This window comes from Bufo gargarizans, chromosome 2 (assembly GCF_014858855.1).
Source record: "Bufo gargarizans isolate SCDJY-AF-19 chromosome 2, ASM1485885v1, whole genome shotgun sequence".
In the NCBI taxonomy this organism is placed as follows: domain Eukaryota; kingdom Metazoa; phylum Chordata; class Amphibia; order Anura; family Bufonidae; genus Bufo; species Bufo gargarizans.
In genome coordinates this window covers 409,798,088-409,820,322 of record NC_058081.1, presented here as the reverse complement: position 1 = coordinate 409,820,322, position 22,235 = coordinate 409,798,088, and the positions used below count along the sequence as shown (strand labels likewise).

Here is a 22,235-nt window from a genome sequence, read left to right as displayed (position 1 = left end):
GCTTGAGGACTTGATCAGAGAGATCAACTCCTCCCATATACCGATTGTAAGCGACGATACAATCGGGCTTGAGGACCGTTGCCGCGGTACCTCGCACAGGGACAGGGGTGATGCCGTTACCATGAATTGTGGACAGCATAAGGACATCCCTCTTGTCCTTATACCTGACCAGCAACAGGTTTCCAGTGGTAAGGGCACGGGTCTCACCCCTGGGGATAGGTACCTGGAGGGGGTGGGCAGGGAGGCCGCGTTGATTTTTCCGCACGGTCCCACAAGCGGACGTGGATCTGGCGGCAAGGGACTGGAACAAGGGGATACTGGTATAAAAGTTATCCACGTAAAGGTGGTAACCCTTATCCAGCAGTGGGTACATAAGGTCCCACACAAGTTTCCCGGTAACACCCAGAGTGGGGGGACATTCTGGGGGTTGAATCCGGGAATCTCGCCCCTCGTATACACAAAATTTGTAAGTGTACCCTGAGGTACTCTCACAAATTTTGTATAGCTTCACGCCATACCTCGCCCGCTTGGAGGGCACATACTGGCGGAAAATGAGTCTCCCCTTGAACGCAATGAGAGACTCATCAACCGCGACCTCTCTTCCAGGTACATAGGCCTCCATGAATTTGGCCCCAAAGTGATCGATGACCGGCCGTATCTTGTACAGACGGTCATGGGCAGGATCACCTCGGGGGGGACATGCTGCATTATCGGAATAATGCAGACATTTCCGGATGGCCTCAAACCGGGAGCGTGTCATGGCTGTACTGTAAAGTGGGGCCTGGTATAGGACGTCCCCACTCCAGTACAGCCTGACACTGGGTTTTTTGACCAGGCCCATATGCAGCACGAGGCCCCAAAATGTCCTCATTTCGGCTGCACTGACCGGTGTCCAGCCACTGGGCCTGGCCAAAAAGGAGCCCGGGTGTTGAGCGACGAACTGTTGGGCGTACAGATTCGTCTGCTCCACCATCAGATTTACCAGTGGGTCACTGAAAAAATGACAAAAAAAGTCATATTCAGTGTAGCCCACTGTGGAAATCTGGATTCCTGATTGGCCTACAAAATCAGGAATCACAGGCTCGTATTGCTCTGGGCTACACCAGACAAGTTCACCGGCAGGGGGCTCCGGTGGATTTAACTGGTGGGCCGGGAAACCAGTACGAGCCCCAGAGCTGCTCGTACTAGTGTGGGCCACAGGGTCCCTAACATGGCGGTCCCCTTGCTCCGCCTGGCGGCGTCTCCGCCGCCTTGGGGGCTCATCATCATCGCTAGATGATGAGGAGGATGCGGATGACAACAGGAATGTGGGGTCATCCTCATCCTTACTGGGACTCTCGGAGTCAGAGGCAATCTGGGCGTATGCCTCCTCGGCCGAGAACGTCCGGCGGGCCATAGGGGAGTGTGTGTCTGCGTGTATATGTGCGTGTGTGTAACTCTTTATTTTGTGTGCGTGTGTGTGGGGGCACGGGTGTTCACGAACTCACCCTAAAACTAACAGAAAAAAAATAAAATAAACTAACTAAAAAAAGGGCAAAAAATGTGGGGAAAAAAATTCAAAACCGCTGATCAACCGTCCGAAGTTGATCAGCGGTGGGGTGTGCGATGCGCTAACAGTGGCCGGACACTAAGTGCCGGCCACAGTCGGCGTACACGAAAAAAAAAAATGCACCCCAAAAAAGGGGGGGGGGGGGGCAAGTGGCAGCACCCCTGGGGGGTCTAGGGTCACACAGCTGTGCTGTGGACCCCAGACACCCTAACTTAGGGTGATGCAATCAAAGTTCAGAAACTAACTTTCCCTTTTTTTTCCCTGCCTAAACCAAACTTTCCCTAGCTGTCCCTATGTACCTGATGGGGTCCTGGGGGGCACAGATCGGGTCCTGGGGGGCACAGATCGGGTCCTGGGGGGGCACAGATCGGGTGCAGCAGACACGTGCAGGCAGCTCCTCTCTCCTCCGGCTCCGGAACACAAAAGGAGGAGGAGAGGAGCGCCTGCCTCTTTTGAATCTGCCGCCGGACCGCCCACAGACCAATCAGAAAGCGATCCTGAGTGGTGATGTCACCATCACCACTCAGGATCGCTGGATGGTGATTGGTGGGGTGAAATCACACCACCATCACCATCCTGTTCCGGGTTATCGGGACTTCAGAGACCCGAATAACCCGGAAACGCAGAAAACCGCAGGTCTGAATTGACCTGCGGTTTTCTGCGATCGCATACATGGGGGGGTCACCGGACCCCCCGGCGCATTTGCTCCAAGTGCCTGCTCAATGATTTGAGCAGGCACGGGGTTCCGATCACCGCCCGCCGTGCGGCGGTGATCGAAAATGCACAGGGCGTACATGTACGCCCTGTGTCCTTAAGTACCAGGGCACAAGGTACGCCCTATGTCCTTAAGAGGTTAAAGTGCAAAAATTGACACAGCGGTCAATATAAACCTTGTGAGGTACTTATTTATAAACTTCAACAAATTGACACAGTGGTCAATATAAACCTTGTGAGGTACTCATTTATAAACTTTAAAACATAATATATATTTTGTTAACTAGGGTGGTGGTTGAGTGAATGGAGCCTTTCCTGGGGCTGCAGTTGGGGACCCAGCATCTTCTGCACTTTGGTCTAGAAGTGATTGCATGAACGAATGTTGTGGTCTAACATATTCACCCTGTTGTTGATGTTGTGGGGTATGAAGGGAATATGAATCAGTATCAGATTGGTATGGAACAGATTTGTTTGAGAAAGGGGTAGTAAAAGTGGTTGGAGTGGGAAAAACGGAGGTGGAAACACCTTAGTTTATGGAGATTTTATTTTGAGTTGACATAGAAATCACATCTGGACTTGGTGTCTGTAGACGTGTTTGGGAACTTCCAGTGTTGTTGGATTGGAAAGGTGTTTGTGCAGAGACATAGGAAGGTAGCTGTGATTGAGATTGGCTTAAAGTCTCTTGAAAGGTTGATGCAGGTTGATATCTGACGGATGTGCTATGGCTTTGAGAAGGTGGAAATGTGTGAGCCGTTGGGTATTGGTGGGACGTAGGTTGTCTTTGGGACGGTGGATGGCTTTGGGATGGAATAAAGATGTGGGATGTTGATGGAAAGTTCTGTAAAGCTGGAAAGTTTTGTGCAGTGCCTACGTTTTGGGCCTGTGGGAAGTTGTGGTACGTAGGTAAAGTTTTGGATGGGGGAAAGTTTTGGGAGTGGCTAAAGTTTTGGGATAGGGCTAAGTTTTGTGACTGTTGAAAGTTTTGTGACTGTTGAAAGTTTTGTGACTGTTGAAAGTTTTGTGACTGTTGAAAGTTTTGTGACTGGGGAGCGATATGTGGCTCAGAGTATGAGTGAGCAGGTGGAGAAGTCATGCATGTTGGGTAGGAGGTGGCTGGTGGATACGACTGAGCCAGAGGAACAAAATTAGAGGATGGTGCGTGTTTAATATTCCAAACAGTTTTGATCAATGTCACTCGACAATCACAATTCTGCTCTGGAGTCATGTTGTCCATCCAATGACTTAACGTTAAGAGAAACTGCTGATTATGGTTAAGGGGTTCTGGACGACAAACTACCTTGACATGATTGATCATGGAAGTTAACTCTTGCTTATACCGAGTTTGCTCCTCCTCTATTTTTAATAAACAATCTCGGAAGATCAGTGCAAGATCCTCAAAGACTCTATGTGGTCTTCGAAGTGGCCTCGGCCTACTTAAAACTCTGTCAAAGGCAGAAGAAATGAACTGTCGAGTATCTTCAATCTGAGCACATGTCTCAGTTTGCCGGCCGCGCGACTCCAGAGCAGAATCCTGTGACTGAGATGGTAATGAAGTTTGATCGGTAGATCGTCCAGACAATTGTTCGGTTGAGTCCTCATGTTCAACAGGTTCTGCTTCAGGAGGGAGTGTGCTTGAATGAGTCCTAAAATAGATAGGGAAATAAAAGGTATAATTTCTATATTCATAATTTTTTTTTGTCTTCTCTTTAGGAAATTTAACTCACATGCGCTGCTGAAAACAACGTTGAAGAAATTGAAGATGTGGTGCATATTGGTAAGGTTTCCTCCGAGAAGTACCCGAACCACTTGGCGCCGTTCGTTCATGATTGAGGTCACGCATAAACCTATCGCGTATTGACCTCCAGCGTGTTGATATGATTTCAGCTAGAAAATAAAGAACAATTTTAATAACCGTATATAATGTTATATATTCTTTTCTGTTGACATCGGATTGCATAAAAAACTGTTGACCCAGGCAGTCCAAAATTCTGCATTGTATTTAACTGTTATTTTGCCCGGTACCTGAATTGGCTGTATCAGTTGTTGAAACAAAGTTTTCCAAACATAAAACTTATGCTCACTTCACTATTCTTCCAACTAGAAACATCACTATCAAATCTTCTAAAACCAAATGATTTAACAAAAGGATTGAAATTAATGTACCACAATTTTTTTTAGCCTCACGACTCAAATCGTTCCATGTGGGAACCAAATTGGCATAGACCTCTTGCCATTGTCGACGAGTCGTGTTGTGGTCCGAGTGCTTGGGGTCTGTTTGGTCCCATAGAGCTGGCCTTGCTTCTACTAGCTGTATTAGCAGTTCACAGTTTATGATTGGGAGAAATTGCCTATCTTCCTCGTCCAATTCTTGCTGTCTACCCTATTTGGTTTAAAACAAATGTTATCATTACCTATAAAAGCTACCTGCAATTCCAATAGCACTTAAGTCTTTTGGATAAAACTTGTATAGCGAATATGTTGCATGTGCCAACCACTGCATCTTTTGTTTTAATAAAAAAATATAAACATTTTTTGGATTTCCTTGTATTTGGTCTTTGGGTGTGAACGGCTATAAAGATATAGACTTGGCGAGCGGGTCATTGCTTTTTATTTTATAAGAGAGTAGCCCCTGTTCATGGTATGTCCATTATAGCATAAGCAACCCTTAAACTTTGGTTTGGGTAAAACAAATGTCTCCAATCCTCATGGTCATTTGTTCTAATAATAAAAAAAATTTGAGGTATGATGGCCACGTTATCTTATAGGTGATATAAGATACTGTATACTGAGGGCAGTGTGGACAGCTCACATCACAGCACATGTGCTTACTCACACGGCCTACACGTCCACCACGACTGCCACGACCACGTTGTCCGCGACCACCACGCCTGGAAGTTCTTTTTTGAACAGGTGATGGATTTTCAATTTGACTGTTTGGGTCCTAATAAATAATATAGTTATCACAAAAGAAAATTGATTTAGTTAGAGAACCTAAGTATAGATACTCACATCATCGTCGTTATGATGTCTACTTCGCGGATTTTCTATTGAATGTGTACCCTCCTGTGTCTGAAAAACAAACACAGTTTTCTATTCAGTGAAAATTGCCATCTGCCTGCCCTGCAGCAACCAAAATGCCATATACACTATTTCAAATCTTGTTGCCAATACATTGGCCTATCTATCCTTTTGCGGTGTTGGCAAATCATGTACCTTTTGAGTTTATATCCATTATACCAATTATGGATGTGTAGAAACCAAAAAATCTAAATATAACATTCCACACTTACTGACTCCATTGGTTCAGGAGAAAAACGCAATTCCTCGCCAGCAGAGGATTCAGTGTCGGAGTGTCCCTGAAATATATAAATATGTATTGTGGTTCAAACATATTTATTATTTGGATCATTAATAATAGATTTTTATTTAAAGATTTTTACCTGCATGTGAAAGGAGGGGGTACTTCGACTGCAAACCGAAGGACAAGGCGAAGACATCTGAAAACGTTACAGAAACATTATAGACAAGAGCTTATAGACATATTTCAACATACACATTGGCACAAGATGCAACAAGGGTAAAAACAGGGATTAGTCAAAACACAAAATTGCTCCTCTGGTCATTAAAATTATATCAACCTTATAGCATTCCCCAGTAGCATTATAGCATCCCCCAGTAGCCTTATAGCATTCTCCAGCAGCCTTATAGCATCCCCCAGTAGCCTAGTAGCACCCCCACAGTAGCCGAATAGCATCCCCCACTTGCGCAATAGCATCCTCCAACAGGCTTCAACAGTAGCATAATAGCATTACCCAGTAGCCTTATAGCATCCTCCCATAGCCTTATAGCATCCACAGTTTAAAAATATTTGCCCCCAGTAGCCAAATAACATGTCCCAGTAGCGTAATAGCATCTCACAAAAGACTAATAACATCCCCCATGTGCCTAATAGCATCCACAGTTTCAAGATATTAGCCCCCAGTAGCCAAATAGCATGCACCAGTAGATGATCGAAGTAAATACTTTTCAATTGCATCAATTCATACCCTTTTCTTGAGACTTTCTCCAACTTGCACATCAGCCTTCAGAAATGGTGAGGAGTAGCGCTCACGTGACTGTCACATGACACTCCCTTGTTTCCTGTCTTCGTTTGTAAGTTCCTGTTTGTTCTGCGCATGTTCAGCAACAAAAAAAACGTACTTTAGGAACGCTATGTCCGCGAAATAAAAATTGAACAATCCGTTTCTCATTTACTACAATGAACGTGAATGGACGCTCCGTCAAGAATCCGCTTTTCTGAACGTAGAAAAAAATCCTGCAAGCAGGATTTTGTTTTCCGTCTGAAAAAACGTATTCCCAACTAACGGAGTCAAACGTATGCATACATACGTCAATTAGTTTCTATGGGAGGTTGAACGGATACGTTTCTAGATTTTCTTTTCTACTTCCGGACGGACTACAGGAACGGAGAGCTTGAACGCAGATGTGAACATAGCCTTAGTTGCATTTGGTTCTTTAAAAAGTCCTTTACAGCATTGGGGGTTGAATAATTTTGAACACAACTGTACATCAAGAGAAAATGTCCTAACAAATTCCTGTCGATATGGAGGGGCTGGGTGGAGAATGGGAGTTTGGTTTCTGCGGCTCTATCAAGAGATTGCATACGAGGGCAGTTTTCCCTATTGGGTCAGTTATCATAGCACATGCTGTTGAGTGGGGGACATCGCTAGATCACTTTAATCTCAGCTCTCATTGAAATGGCCTTCCTGAGACGTACGTAATTAATAGAGAAATAAGGGTACTGCAACTGTCTCTCTGTTGGATAAAGTAAAGGGGGGAGGGGTTGGTTAAATGTTAAAAGTTTTACAATAATCTAACATTAATTATGCAATGTCCTGTATCCTTATAACATGTATCTGTCTTTCTATTCTGTACTATGATGCCTTTATGTTATTATGGCAACATCCTCATTATGCTGGAAAGACTCTAAAGTATGGACTGACAAGATATTTGTTGATGTATACAACATTTTTATTTAGTTAATACCTTTATTGAAAATCACTAAAAACTATTTTGATTACAATAAATAAATAAGTAAAGGGGCAGCCGCTGTGAATGTTACTGTTAAGGGGGCAAGCCGCTTTGGAGGTCACTGTAATGGAGGAGGGTACTGTGAAGGCATGTATTAAAAGGGCAACGGGGTACTAGGAGGTCACTGGTAAGGAAGCGGGGTACTGTGGCAGTCACTGTTAAAGGGGTTGTCCGGGTTCAGAGCTGAACCCGGACATACCCTTATTTTCACCCAGGCTGCCACCCTGAGCGTAGCATCGGAGCATCTCATGCTCCGATGCGCTCCAGTGCCCTGCGCTAGATCGCACAGGGCACGGGCTCTTGTGTTTTCAATAACACACTGCCGGGCGGTAACTTCCGCCCAGCAGTGTGTCCGGTGACGTCACCGGCTCTGAGGGGCGGGCTTTAGCTCTGCCCTAGCCGTTTTACTGGCTAGGGCAGAGCCAAATCCCGCCCATCAGTGCCGGTGACGTCACCGGGGTTCCTGTCAGCCCCATAGAGAGCCCCGGTATGTCACCGGAACTCAGAAAAATGCCTTTGCCCTGTGCAATTTAGCGCAGGGCAAAGGAGAGCATCGGAGCATGAACTGCTCCGATGCTCATGTCAGGCTGGCTGCCTGGGTGAAAATGGAGGGATGTCCAGGTTCAGCTCTGAACCTGGACAACCCCTTTAAAGGGGCAGTCGCTGTGGAGGTCTCTGTTAAGGGGACCGGGAATGGTGGCGGTCAGTTAAGTGGACTATAACTTATGGTCAGTGTTAAAGAGCAGGTGTTGTAGAGATCACAGTTAAGGCGAAGGGCCCCTGTGGAGATCACTGTCAAGGGGATGGCGTGCTGTGAAACTCACTGTTAAAGGAGCAGGCTACTGTGAGGGTCAAAGTTAAGGGGGTGGGCTGCTGTGGAGATCCCATTTCAAGGAGACGGGGCACTGTGGGGGACGTCAGTGTTAAGGGGTAGAGGTTTGTGGAGGACACTGTTAAGGGGCAAGGTACTGTAGATGTTACTGTATGCCAGGACAAACAAACATCATCCCAAGCTTATGTACAAAAATTAACCCCTATACAGATAGGGCGCTATCAAGTAAATAGTAAGGATAACATACCCATCAGAATATAGTATCCTCCGGAAAACCACACACCCCAACGGCCACCCACAGAATGCCATTTCATGTTCTGCCATACGCAAGACCTATGCTGAATTTCTATAGCTGACCCATACTCTGGCACCTACAGACAGCTAAGGCTACTTTCACACTTAGCTACTTTCACACTTACATTCGGGGTTCCACTTGTAAGTTCCATTTGAAGGCTCTCACAAGCGGCCCGAACGGATCCGTACAGCCCCAATGCATTCTGAGTGGATAAGGATCTGCTCAGAATGCATCAGTATGGCTCAGTTTCGCCTCCGTTCTGCTCAGCAGGCGGACACCTGAACGCTGCTTGCAGTGTTTTCGTGTCCGCCTAGCCGTGCGGAGCCAAATGGATCCGTCCAGACTTACAATGTAAGTCAATGGGGACGGATCCGTTTGACGTTGACACAATATGGTGCAATTTCAAACGGATCCGTCCCCCATTGACTTTCAATGCAAAGTCAGGACGGATCCGTCTGACTAACAATTAGACTTGAAATATAATGCAGACGGATCCGTTCTGAACGGATACCATTGTTTGCATTATAGGAGCGGATCCGTCTGTGCAGATACCAGACGGATCCGCTCCGAACGCAAGTGTGAAAGTAGCTTAAGTAGACTTTGTTTAGCAACTGATCATTGCTTTAAACTTACCTAAAAACCGGGATTAGACTTACCGGTAATTCAGTTTCCATGAATCCACCATGACAGCACACATGAGAGATTGACCCGTGACCTCTGTAGGGGCAGGAACAGAGAAAGGTTAAATTGATCCCTCCCACCACCATACACCAGTGAGTTCCAGATTACAGTGCTCCGACCCACTATAAGTGTAACATGCAAAATAAACACACACATATATATATATATATATATATACATATATATGTTTTTGGGGTTGAATTTCCGGTAAGTCTAATTCAGGTTTCCTATTTCACCTCCATGACTGCACATATGAGAGACCTACCAACATCAAAGGGAGTCTTTCACCTATACTGACCGTTTTTGAACACTACCACCATTCTCAGCATTATAGTACCTAGATGTGAATGCTACTTACTGTTTAGCTGTCCGTCGCTTATTTCCTTAAAAAAACACTTTACTCCAATATTCAAATTAGGTCTGAAGGTGCCCAGGGGTGGCGTTCAAGCGGCCGGTGCCCAGGCCCCTCTTCGCTATTCATATGAAACCCCTCCCCTTTAAACACTCAGGCTGGCCCTAGGTTCTTCCTATTACTGCCTCCCTTCAGTGTGAAATGCCGTGCCTGGGGCCATCGGCATCCAAGCGTTTATTGCGCATGCGCTGGCCCCAACATCCCGATCTAGCCAGTGGAAGTAGCCGCCGGGGTCTGATTGAAGGTCTTAGTCTACATGCAGATCTAATAAATCTCCTGATCCACCTATGATTGGCCAGTTAACTGTCAAAGAAAGCACTTAAGGCTGAGATCTGAACTTTCAGGGTAGAAGGTCTGAGGCCTAGTTCTAGACCCCTAGAAAATCTAGGATCTTCAGGATATTGGGCTCTGAATAGGTAGGTGCATCTTCTCCACACCAGGTACAGAACTTCTTCCATATTTTGAGGTAAATGGCACCAGTAACTTTTTTTCTACTTGCCTTGAGAGTAGATATTACCTTTTCAGAGAGACCCTTGCGTCTTAGGATGTCAGATTCAGGATCCATGCTGTTAGTTTGAAGAGTTCTGGATGTGAGATCAGGCCCTGGACCCAGGTATCTTTCCTGAGTGGAAGAGTTAAGGGTTCCTGTGGAGATAGCTTCATTAGTATGGAGAACCAACTCCTCTTGGGCCCGAATGGAGTTATTAGTATTAGTTTTGCAGACTCCTGCATGGCTTTCTATAGAACCCCGGGGTATTAGCTGGAATGTGGGAAAGGCATAAGCGAGATTCCAGTTCCAGACCTGAGAAAACGCATCTAATGCCCAAGGATTGTCCCTTGGATTCAGGGAGAAAAACAATGGGACTTTTGTGTTTAGTTTGGAAGCAAATAGGTCTATTGATGGAAGACCCCACTTCTTTACCACCAGGTTGAATATTTCTTTAACCGCCTCCGGACCGCCTAACGCAGATGTGCGGTCCGGAGGCGGCAGCCCTGCGCAGAGTGACGCATATACGCGTCATCTCGCGAGGGCCGAGATTTCCTGTGAACGCGCGCACACAGGAAAAGAAGGTAAGCGAGTGGATCTCCAGCCTGCCAGCGGCGATCGCTTGCTGGCAGGCTGGAGATGTGATTTTTTTTAACCCCTAACAGGTATATTAGACGCTGTTTTGATAACAGCGTCTAATATACCTGCTACCTGGTCCTCTGGTGGTCCCTTTTGTTAGGATCGACCACCAGAGGACACAGGCAGCTCAGTAAAGTCGCACCAAACACCACACTACACCCCCCCCCGTCACTTATTAACCCCTTATGAACCCCTGATCACCCATGATCACCCCATATAAACTCCCTGATCACCCCCCTGTCATTGATCACCCCCCTGTCATTGATCACCCCCCTGTCATTGATCACCCCCCTGTCAGGCTCCGTTCAGACGTCCGTATGATTTTTACGGATCCACTGATACATGGATCGGATCCGCAAAACACATACGGACGTCTGAATGGAGCCTTACAGGGGGGTGATCAATGACAGGCGGGTGATCACCCATATAGATTCCCTGATCACCCCCTGTCATTGATCACCCCCCTGTAAGGCTCCATTCAGACGTCCGCATGTGTTTTGCGGATCCGATCCATGGATCCGTAAAAATCATACGGACGTCTGAATGGAGCCTTACAGGGGGGTGATCAATGACAGGGGGGTGATCACCCATATACACTCCCTGATCACCCCCTGTCATTGATCACCCCCCTGTAAGGCTCCATTCAGACGTCCGCATGTGTTTTGCGGATCCGATCCATGTATCCATGTATCCGTAAAAATCATACGGACGTCTGAATGGAGCCTTACCAGGGGGGTGATCAATGACAGGGGGGTGATCACCCATATACACTCCCTGATCACCCCGTCATTGATCACCCCCCTGTAAGGCTCCATTCAGACGTCCGCATGTGTTTTGCGGATCCGATCCATGTATCCATGGATCCGTAAAAATCATACGGACGTCTAAATGGAGCCTTACAGGGGGGTGATCAATGTCAGGGGGGTGATCACCCATATACACTCCCTGATCACCCCCTGTCATTGATCACCCCCCTGTCATTGATCACCCCCCCTGTAAGGCTCCATTCAGACATTTTTTTGGCCCAAGTTAGCGGAAATATATATATTTTTTTGTTTGTTTTTTTCTTACTAAGTCTCATATTCCACTAACTTGTGTCAAAAAATAAAATCTCACATGAACTCGCCCTACCCCTCACGGAATCCAAATGCATAAACATTTTTAGACATTTATATTCCAGACTTCTTCTCACGCTTTAGGGCCCCTAAAAAGCCAGGGCAGTATAAATACCCCACATGTGACCCCATTTCGGAAAGAAGACACCCCAAGGTATTCCGTGAGGGGCATATTGAGTCCATGAAAGATTGAAATTTTTGTCCTAAGTTACCGGAAAGTGAGACTTTGTGAAAAAAAAAATCAATTTCCGCTAACTTATGCAAAAAAAAAAAAATCTATGAACTCGCCAGGCCCCTCATTGAATACCTTGGGGTGTCTTCTTTCCAAAGTGGGGTCACATGTGGGGTATTTATACTGCCCTGGCTTTTTAGGGGCCCGAAAGTGTGAGAAGAAGTCTGGGATCCAAATGTCTAAAAATGCCCTCCTAAAAGGAATTTGGGCACCTTTGCGAATCTAGGCTGCAAAAAAGTGTCACACATCTGGTATCGCCATACTCAGGAGAGGTTGGGCAATGTGTTTTGGGGTGTCATTTTACATATACCCATGCTGGGTGAGAGAAATATCTTGGCAAAAGACAACTTTTCCCATTTTTTTATACAAAGTTGGCATTTGACCAAGATATTTTGGTATGTAAAATGACACCCCAAAACACATTCCCCAACTTCTCCTGTGTACGGCGATACCAGATGTGTGACACTTTTTTGCAGCCAAGGTGGGCAAAGGGGCACATATTCCAAAGTGCACCTTTCGGATTTCGCAGGCCATTTTTTACACATTTTGATTGCAAAGTTCTTCTCACACATTTGGGCCCCTAAATTGCTAGGGCAGTATAACTACGCCACAAGTGACCCCATTTTGGAAAGAAGACACCCCAAGGTATTCCGTCAGGGGCACGGTGAGTTCCTAGAATTTTTTATTTTTTGTCACTTTTTTGTCACAAATTTCGATTAATAACAAAAAAAGTAAAAAATGTCAGCAGCAATAAAATACCACCAAATGAAAGCTCTATTAGTGAGAAGAAAAGGAGGTAAAATTCATTTGGGTGGTAAGTTGCATGACCGAGCGATAAACGGTGAAAGTAGTGTAGTGCAGAAGTGTAAAAAGTGGCCTGGTCATGAAGGGGGTTTTAGCTAGCGGGGTTGAAGTGGTTAAGGACCATTCGCCCTGATCTATGGTGGTCCTGCTCAGAAAATCTGCTATTACGTTTTGATCTCCTTTTAGGTGAATGGCCGAAATGGATTTTACTTTTCCTTCTGCCCAGGAGAATATTTTTGCGGATAGATTGAAGTTTTACTGATCTTGTGCCCCCTTGATGTTTCAGGTAGGATACGGTTGTCACATTGTCTGAGAAAATCTTTATGTGGTTGTTTTCTATTTTTGTCGAGCTTTTAAGGTCTCCCAAACTGCTCTGAGCTCCCGATAATTTGAGGATCGCATTGCTATGTCCATAGACCAGGTTCCCTGATAGAGATCTGTGTTGACCTTTGCTCCCCATCCCGTGCCGCTTGCGTTGGTCTGGATATTTATTGCTGGGGTTTTCTGCCATCCTACGCCCTTCCTTAGCTTTTTTTTTAATCCAACCACCAGAGGGTGGAACTTTTTACGTGCCCTGGGATCCAAATTCCTTGGTCTAGTGATGACTGGCGCTTGTCCCACTTTTTTTTAGGAGCCAAGCTTAGAGGGTTCTATAATGGGCCCGACACCATGGAACTGCAACGATACTCAGTCTCCCTGTGTCACGAGGGTGTCAAGAGCCACGTCTGACTCAGTTATACCCGGGGTCAGGAGGTCGCAGCGGGTGGCTGCGCGCTCTATGTCTAAAGATCACGCTGTTTCTTAATGATAGTTTTCTGTGTTTGCCTTGCTATCCTTTTTGTCTCACTCAGGAATCCGTAGCTTCTCCTCCTCAGCTGTTTCTTGTCTGTCACTCCCAATCTCCTTATATTCTCCTCTCTCACTTCTCTGGTTGCCAGATATAGAGCTTCCTGCCTGGACTTCTATACTGACCCACTGGAGCTGTGAATCCTGGTTGTTGTTCCAGAGTGTTACCCTCCGGATCCCTGTTGGGCTTTTTGTTGTCTTCTGTTGTCGCCCGGGATTATATGTTGTCTGTATTGTCTGTCCTCCCCTTGGTGTTTTCCTTTAGAGTTAGTGGTGCGGACTAGTGTTCCCATCGCCCTATTCACTATCTAGGGCTCATCTTAGGGAAAGCCAGGGTTTTAGGCACGCGATCGGTGTACGGGTGAGGAACCCGTCTAGGGACGTCAGGTGCCAGCCTTTTTTTTTGTTGGTAGCTTTTTCTAGGATCGTGTCCAGGACAGGGCCAAATACCTACTCCCCAGAAAAAGGTATTGAACATAGCTTCATTTTGGATGCTATATCTCCCCCCCAGGATTTCATCCAAAGAGCTCTATTACAATGCCGCGTCCTTAGCTAAAAAACTGATAGTTTCTGCTAAAGAGTCTGCTAGGAAGCCTGTAGCTGACCTCAATAATGGTATTGAATAAAGAATCTGATCTCGTGATGTTTTATTAATTAGATGTTTCTCTAGTTCGTTTAGCCAGAGATAAATCAACCTAGCCACAGAGGTTGCGGTGATATTCGTTTTGAGGGAATACATTGCCGCTTCCCAAGATTTCCTCAGGAGGCTATCCGCTTTCCTTTCCATGGTATCTTTTAATTGGGAAGAATCGTCAAGTTTTTTTTTATTAACCTTTGCAACCTGTATGTCGATTCTAGGTATTTCATCAAACACCTTAGATTCATTGGGATCTAATAGTAACCTGTTTTTAAAATCCCTGGAAATGCCCAATTTGTTCTCTGGGGATGCCCATTCGTCCATAATCATTTCCTTTATATTTTCGTTTATGGGGAATACCCTGAACCGTTTGGAATTTTTAAAACCCCAAACATCTCCTCCTGGACTGAGTGAGGTTTTTGGACATCATCTACGCCTATACTGTCTCTGACCGCTTTTAGAAGGTCATTCATCTCTGCTATGGAAAATAATTTGTTTGATTAATCTGTTATTTCCCCTTCCGATAAGGGATGCTCGTCTTCATCTTTTTTAGATGAGGAAGCCTCGTTCTCCAACCCGTCAGTCTGGGGAGGATATACCTACCAATTTTTGGCGGAGGCGCTGCCAGAGCTTCTTCGCGAAAGGATGCCAATGAAGATCTAACTTCCTCCTGGATCATAGACTTGAATTCCTGCATGATAGACGGCTGTTCACCGCTCACGATTTTTGTAATACACTCTGTGACGGAATGGGATGTCTGCCTGCGGTCCTGCTCCTATCTGACCCCCTGGTTGGTGATGTCTCGGATCTCTGCGGAGGGGATGGGGCACCCACGGTGGAGATCGGCCCGACTGCCGAGTGGCCCGGCCTTCTTGGTACAATGCGTGGCGCCCTGGAATCACTCACCAGACGTTGCTGTATGACTTGAAACAGGGACTGACTGATTTATTTAGGGTCTTGGACACATGCATTTATACACACACTGCAAGCCTTATGTAACCCTAGACATGTCCAGGCTTGAATCAGACCATCGGATTTGCATACAGATGGCCTTCTTCCAACCTCAGATTACACACCCCTGGAGAGGTGAGGTACACAGTAATTAGCATACAATTGCATTTCAACCAGGCCATTCCAATCCTTACAACAAAGGGAAAAGAGAATACATTTAAAAAGCACACCACCAGTAACCAAATCTAGCACGAAATAAGATGTCCATACACTTAAACGCACAACCGAAATATAAAAGGAAGGAAAATGGTCTCTCAAATTGTCTGAGTTATTAGTCACGTGGCCCGCTGGACGGCACGCTCAGGGCCGTTTCGTGACACACTCCTTACAGAGCTTTTTAATATAATTATCAGGAAGTTTAGTACAGCATTGGATGCATCTCAGTCTTCCTGGGTTTCTTCAAGGTTTGCTTAGAGACCTATGAGAGAGAAGCTGTATTAATGCAGGATTCAATGTATAGTACATCAATAGAAGGTGTTGTATACACTGAAAAAGTGGGGAGCAAGCCCCATGCTATATATAACCCCCCCCCCCCCCTCCTATAATTCCACCATAGACCCCAGGTGGGTCTGCTGCCACAACACAGGACTGAACACTCACGGTTTGCGTTGGAGCATCCTGCTCTTTGGGCTGCTTTAGCTCCTGGTCCGACATGAGGCTGTGTCGGCGAGGAACGGAGTCGGGTATTTGCACGGAGTCTCCTAAGCTGGTCCTTTTTTAATTCCCCGCCCGAGATTTAGTCACTGCCAGGTATGAGTCTTAACCCGGAAGGGACGTCAGACGGCCACACACGTGGGACATTCTGGCCAGCTGATCTCACTAGGAGATGTGGCAGCCACAGGGCAGGCTCCTGATCAACAGGTAGCGAGACCCTGCCAGCTTCGGCATGCGCCTCCGGAGATCAGGGGACGTACCCGGAATGAGGTGCCCACAAGGGAAGAGACGAGCTCCCAGGTATTTTTGTAAAATAAAAAATAAGGGGTAGACAAGGTTTTCACCTCCATGACTGGCAGAGAAGACTTTCTCCGTCCTGGCCACTGTAGGGGCAGGAACACACTGGTGTATGGTGGTGGGAGGGGTCAATTTAACCCTTCTGTTCCTGCCCCTACAGAGGTCAGGGGTCAATCTCATGTGTGCCATCATGGTGGTGAAATTGAAATCTGTTTGATCTTTGCTTTGGAGCTATATCAACACCTGATGTTTTGGTGTAGGCCAAGAAAACACGGCAGGACATGTGTTATAGCTGTTTGTTTTCTTTCTTCCCCTTTCCTGAGCTATCTTGACGAACCTGGCCAGTCACCATCGCCTCCAGAGAGGGAGCTATACGGACACTTTGAGTGTGTGTATTAAGGAGTTAGACTTCGGGAGATGGTCATAGACCCAGCACCTTTATCTCCCCAATATTACTATCCTATAAACCACTGTGCTTTATTCTTTTTGGTATGCCAATTACCATCTGCACTTTTGCAGATTATTTTGTGAATCATTTGCTATACATTTCTTGGGTTCATACTTTAGTAACTTTATAATAAATGTTACATTTAATTTCGGTCACCTATCTCATGTGAATTGTCTGTTATATAGGGGTCATTTTTTGCACATAAGCTTGGGATAATATGTCCTGGCATTTACGTTTAATTACTGGTATTTGTGGACATCTCTAATTGGTGCACATTTTTGTGGACAGCTTCATCTCTAATATCAGTTACTCTGATGCAGGCAATTATATGTACATTGTACCAATGTATTCTCCTACCATCCCTCAGGGGAACTGCACCTTTATTTTTTGTGGTTTTCTCATCTTTTTAAATCATGTCACATTTATTTAAAATAAATGTACCATTTCTTGAGCTGAGGAGACTGTTTGTAGGTAGTAGTTTTTAATATAATACAGTGCACAGTGTGTCGCTGCTATAGTCCAAAATACATTTGCTCTCCAGGATAGTAAGGGAACAGGGAGATCTAGATAGGAAGCGAAGCCAGAACTAGCCAACATTCTATTTATAATAATTAATATTTCTTACAACACAGCCCTAGGGTTAGGGGGACCAGGATCATCTCTACAAACTTAATTGATCCCCCCCCCCACATTTACTCTTAACATGCTCTCCGTGTCCCTTTTATTAGTGACGTTACCTACGTGTTCCCAGATTCTCTTCCAAAACTCATGTTTAGTTTTGCCCACCACAAATAAAATGGGCAAGAACACTTCAAAAAAGAAACTCCAGGGGATCTGCAAGTGCTGAAATCTGATAAGGAAAATTTGACCATCACTGTGCTATTGACTGTTTTAGACTGTAATATTCTCACAGGCAATGTACAAGCCACATCTAAAGGTCACTTTAGCCATTTTGTTAAGCCACATGCCCACCTTCGGCATTGGGTTGAAGTGGCTCTTGACCAAACAGTCTTGAGATTTCTCTACTGACTATACGTGACTTGAGGTTCACTGCTTAGTACTAGGCTTGAGCGAATCGATTTTCGGATCATAGATCCAAAGTTTATTCATTAAAAAAAAAACTTCATAAAAGCATCTCCATAAAGCTTGTCAGCAGGAGGCATGAAATGCTGTAAAACATCCTGGTAAACTGCTGCACCGATTTTGGATATAACACAGTGGATCAACACAATCAGATTACATGGCTCTCCAAACTGTCTGTGGAAACTTTACACCGGACCCGAAGCAACTTTGATTGCGTGCCTCTCCACTCTTCCACCAGACTCTGGGACCTTGATTTCCAAATGAAATGCAAAAGTTTACTTCCATCTGAAAACAGGACTTTGGACCACTGTCTAGTCTTTTAATTTTGTTACTTATGACCCAGAAATGTCAGAAGCGTTACCTGGGCTAAGTGGCTTGATTCAAGGAATGCAACAGTTGTAGCCCACATCCTGGGTGCAATCCACTCCTTTTAAATGTCCCCCAAATTATTGAATGGCCTTTTTTTGATAATCCAACTCAATCTTGCATTAATACGGCACTGTGAATAGACAGTTTACTGTATTTAGCAACAACCTTTTGTGGCTTACTTGGAGGGTACAGTCTGCTGTACAACTGTGAAGTCAATAGTCTTGCTTATGATTGTGTGACCTATTGAACCAGACTAAGGAACCATTTAAAGGCTTAGGAAGCCTTCCCTTTTAGAGGTTTTGTATTGATTATCCGATTAGAGTGTGACACCAGGAGTCTACAATATTGAACTTTCACAATATTCTAATTTTCTAAGAAAAAACAAACAAAAGTGTTTGTATTAGCAGCAAACTATAACAAAACATTAAAAGAAATAAAACACTTCTATTAGTCTATAGAGTAATCAATTTAAGAGTCCTTTTTTAATTGAAATATATTAACTTTGATGATGATGTTCTAATTAATCCTGATGCACCTGTATTATTGCTTCAGGAACAGTCAAGTCCCCAGTATACATAGAGAAGCAATGAGATCAAAATCACCAACAGGTCAAGGATCTGACCAATGCTGAGAAATAGTGATGGATCAATATATCTTCAGATCTTGTGAGGTGTTCTCAATACATTTCAGTGCTTAGTACCTACCAAAAGGTCATCCAAAGAAGGACAACCAGTGAAATGGAGACAGGGATTTTATCTCCGGTGTGACAAAATACTACTCACAAATATTGTTTTCAAATTTATTGGTCAAAAGATGAGAAACATCTACACACATGACATAGCTGAAAGAAAAAAGGGACCAAAAAAAAAAAAAAAAACCCAACACACCTCAAACTGCGAAAGGGGAAAAAACTGAATATGCATTAAAGAATATAGCAGGCACAATTCTTTTAAGTACCGTCAAAGCAAATACATTACAATATAAAAAACAGCTGATGAGATTTCAAACAGAAAACAGCTGCATGTAGTTACAATATTTAACAGCGTCTTTGACAGACCAAATACTGAAATACCACATTAATAAAATGGTCTTATAGTAAGCAAAAGTACAAAATAATTCCACGAGGAAAAAAAAAAAAAGGCTCTACAATATAGGGTCAAATATACACTTATATTCCCCAAGCAGCACTCATGTTCACGCTGCTAGACATTCCAGCAATTCCATTCATTCCCAGTGAGCCTCGTGTTCCACTGCTGTAGTAATTGTTGTTTAAACCACTTTGACTTCCTAGAACAAAAAAAAAAAAAAAATATATATATATATATATATATATATATATATATATATATATATATATTATACATAAAATCATTTTAAGTCTTAAAAAGGTTTGTCCAGGATTTTGATGGCCTATACTCTGGAATAATCAGACATACTGATAGGGACCTTATATTGTGTGGCCTCATTGGGGACAGTTGGATGATGTCTGTAAATCACTGAAGAATATAGTAGCGCTATATAAGTGCATAAAATAAATAAAGCAAGGTTCTGACACAGCAGTTCAACTATTTTGTTGAAGCGTAGGCATTAGAACTACACAGCAAAATCCAATGTTTAGTAACTTCAATCCTGAGAATAGACCATCAATATGAAAATCCTGGACAACTTTACCCTTTAGGTAACCCAATCCCTACATCATCATGTAAATTAAAGGGCTAATGGTTGGTCCCTGTGTATGCAGCCCATGTTTACTGAACACAGGGGCAGACTGGGAACTTAGTGGCCCTGGAAGAAGAAATTATAAAGTTGCCTCATGTTGTAGACAGGTCCAAGTTTACAGAAGACAGGGCAACACAATTCGGTGGCGCCAGCAATACCCTATTGCAGCACAAAATACTTTCCGGCAGAACCAAATACCACAGTGCATCACAAAATATCTCCCCAGAATCACCCGCTGGCCTGGTACTTAATGCTCCAAATCAATCAATTCTGGGCACGGCAGATTATTACTTATCTGGGTGGCAGACAAGTTTCCCAACAGGGACTATGACCAATCCACCCTGAAGTGCTCATACTCAGCAGAAGGAGTATCTACACATTCAAGAACTCTGATATATGATCTTTTAAAGGAAATGTGTCACCAAAAATTTCAACTGCCAGTTAAAAAAAAATCAGACAGTAGCACATATCCTTTTTCTAATCTAATATTTTCTGATTGTAGATTTTTTTTATTCAATTTGGTGAGCATGATTATGGGGCAGCCATCTTGCTTGAGCTGTTCTTAACGTCCACATACAGAGGCAAAATCTAAGGAAGCTAAAATAGGGGTTTGCATTAAGCCTATTGTGACATTGTACTGTGTACAATTTGAAATCTCTATGCAGAGGACAATTGGACAATTTTTGGGCAAATATTGAATTACTTTAAAGGGTAACTTTTTAAATGTAATTGGATTGGTCTGACTAAGTTTACCTTAGTTCCCTAGTTAATACTCTTGTATAGGTATTGAATTACCTAGTATTTGCAGCATGTTCTTTCCTCCCCCAGGCATTTCATTGGTGCGGCTAAAACAGCGTTTCTATGTGTCCTCAGTCTCCCATCTTCTATATGCAGAAGACGGATAATGTTGTAGCGGGCAGTCCCAAACACAGCATGTGTGCTCCCGTCGGACCGGTATAGTGCATACAGAGATATTCGCAATAAAAATTTGCTATTAGAATCAACTACTCAGGAGGAAGAGGGCGTGTTTAAGTCTGGAGAAAAAGCCGATTGGTTGGGGAGAGGCTGCGCGTTCCTGAGATGAGCCGAATGAATTCTGGGTAGTTAGGGAATTAGGTCTTAGCCTCAGGGTAAGGACGGTCTTAGCCTCAGTGTAAGGGCATCGGCGGCCATCTTGAGAAGATAGTCAGAAAGAAGTCTTGTGAGGGGCGGTTGCTATGGACGGAATCTTAAACAAGTGGTATGTGAACAATATTTAGCGATTACAGATTTTAACCAAAGCAGCAACATATGAAAATTGAATTTTGAGTGACAATATATGACAGTTATCCTTTAAAACAGCATGCAAGAAAATGGCTGGGGGCTGATAACCATATGGCTAGGGGACTGATATGAGGCATGGGGGTCTCATCTGATGTCTGATTGGGGGGTGGGGGTATTTATATTGTGTTCTGATCTGAGGTCTTATTAACATTGGGGATCTGATTGGGGCTGTGAGCTGAGGTCTGATTAATATTGGTGGTGTGAGGTGTAATGGAAAGTATTTCCCATTTTCCTCCTCAAAAGCCTATGCGCATCTTATGGGCCGTTGCGTCTTATACTGTAATTTTTATTTAACAAGAAAGCCCCATGTGCCCTGCAAAGTGGGAAAAAAGAAAAATAAAGTGACACAAGATGTCTGGTGAAAAAAGCTTCACACTGCCAGACACCAAGGTCATGTGGAAATATGTAGCAAACTATCTTTACAGATACGAATTCTTAAGAGGACCTTCCACCTGGAAAAACATTGCAAACTAAGTATTATGAGATTACAGCTGCGCCCAGGGATCTCACTGCACTTATTATCCCTGGTCGCCGCTCCGTTCTCCAGTTATGTCCTTCGGTATGTTCAGGGACTTATAGTAGGAGTCTGCCCTTGTTCTGCTGGGCGTCTCCTTCTCCTAGGCTGTAGCGCTGGCCAATCATAGTGCAGAGCTCACAGCCTGGGAGTTTTTTTTCTCCCAGGCTGTGAGCTCTGCGCTGCGATTGGCCAGCGCTACAGCCTAGGAGACGATGCCCAGCAGAACAAGGGCATACTCCTCCTACTATAACCAAGTCCCTGAACATACCGGAGGACATAACGGGAGAATGGAGCGGCGCTCAGGCATAATAGTAAGTGCAGTGAGATACCAGGGCGCCGCTGTATATGACTTACTTTACTTTTGCAGTTCCAAAACTGAATTTGACTCAGCAGAGATCACATGCCTCTTCACAGCAAAAATGTTATAACATGAACAGAGTTGAGAAAATACCTTAATCCTAACTGCTACAAACCTATGAA

At 44.5% G+C, this 22,235-nt stretch overlaps 2 protein-coding genes across 11 annotated transcripts in view; both read right to left on the bottom strand.

Annotated features, from left to right (window-relative positions):
* Nucleotides 1-2,333: 2,333 nt before the first annotated feature.
* LOC122928235 lies at nt 2,334-15,383 on the bottom strand. 5 transcript variants are annotated; one of them, XM_044280860.1, is made up of 10 exons: nt 14,938-15,383; nt 10,092-10,219; nt 9,138-9,198; nt 6,310-6,432; nt 5,704-5,760; nt 5,554-5,619; nt 5,273-5,332; nt 5,097-5,204; nt 3,988-4,147; nt 2,334-3,906 (listed from the first exon to the last, which is right to left on the bottom strand). In XM_044280860.1, exons 9-10 carry the CDS (start codon nt 4,101-4,103, stop codon nt 2,790-2,792), a joined length of 1,233 nt encoding a protein of 410 aa, XP_044136795.1. In that variant the 5' UTR covers nt 4,104-4,147; nt 5,097-5,204; nt 5,273-5,332; nt 5,554-5,619; nt 5,704-5,760; nt 6,310-6,432; nt 9,138-9,198; nt 10,092-10,219; nt 14,938-15,383; the 3' UTR covers nt 2,334-2,789. The 5 variants fall into 5 exon arrangements, with proteins under 5 accessions (XP_044136795.1, XP_044136794.1, XP_044136796.1 ...); XM_044280859.1 differs by lacking the exon at nt 14,938-15,383 and having other exon boundaries at nt 10,092-10,605; XM_044280861.1 differs by lacking the exon at nt 14,938-15,383 and having other exon boundaries at nt 9,138-10,605.
* Nucleotides 15,384-15,578: 195 nt separating this feature from the next.
* LOC122928236 (heterogeneous nuclear ribonucleoprotein H-like) overlaps nt 15,579-22,235 on the bottom strand; it is a 52,096-nt gene continuing 45,439 nt past the window's right edge. For 4 of the 6 annotated variants that reach the window (XM_044280863.1, XM_044280865.1, XM_044280866.1 and 1 more), the window contains one exon: nt 18,982-19,483. In XM_044280863.1, the coding sequence (XP_044136798.1) occupies nt 19,365-19,483 (119 nt within the window). In that variant the 3' untranslated portion in view covers nt 18,982-19,364. Of the gene's footprint in view, nt 15,764-18,981; nt 19,484-22,235 lie in introns of those variants that run through there. The other 2 variants (XM_044280867.1, XM_044280868.1) reach the window with 1 other exon arrangement.

Bases quoted from the DNA above. Each gene is read 5' to 3' on its own strand.
- LOC122928235 (XM_044280858.1), bottom strand. From the start codon at position 4,220: ATGCAATCCGATGTCAACAGAAAAGAATATATAACATTATATACGGTT. The intron at 3,907-3,987 runs GTGAGTTAAATT...TATCTATTTTAG, and splicing joins CGTTGTTTTCAGCAGCGCAT to GACTCATTCAAGCACACTCC.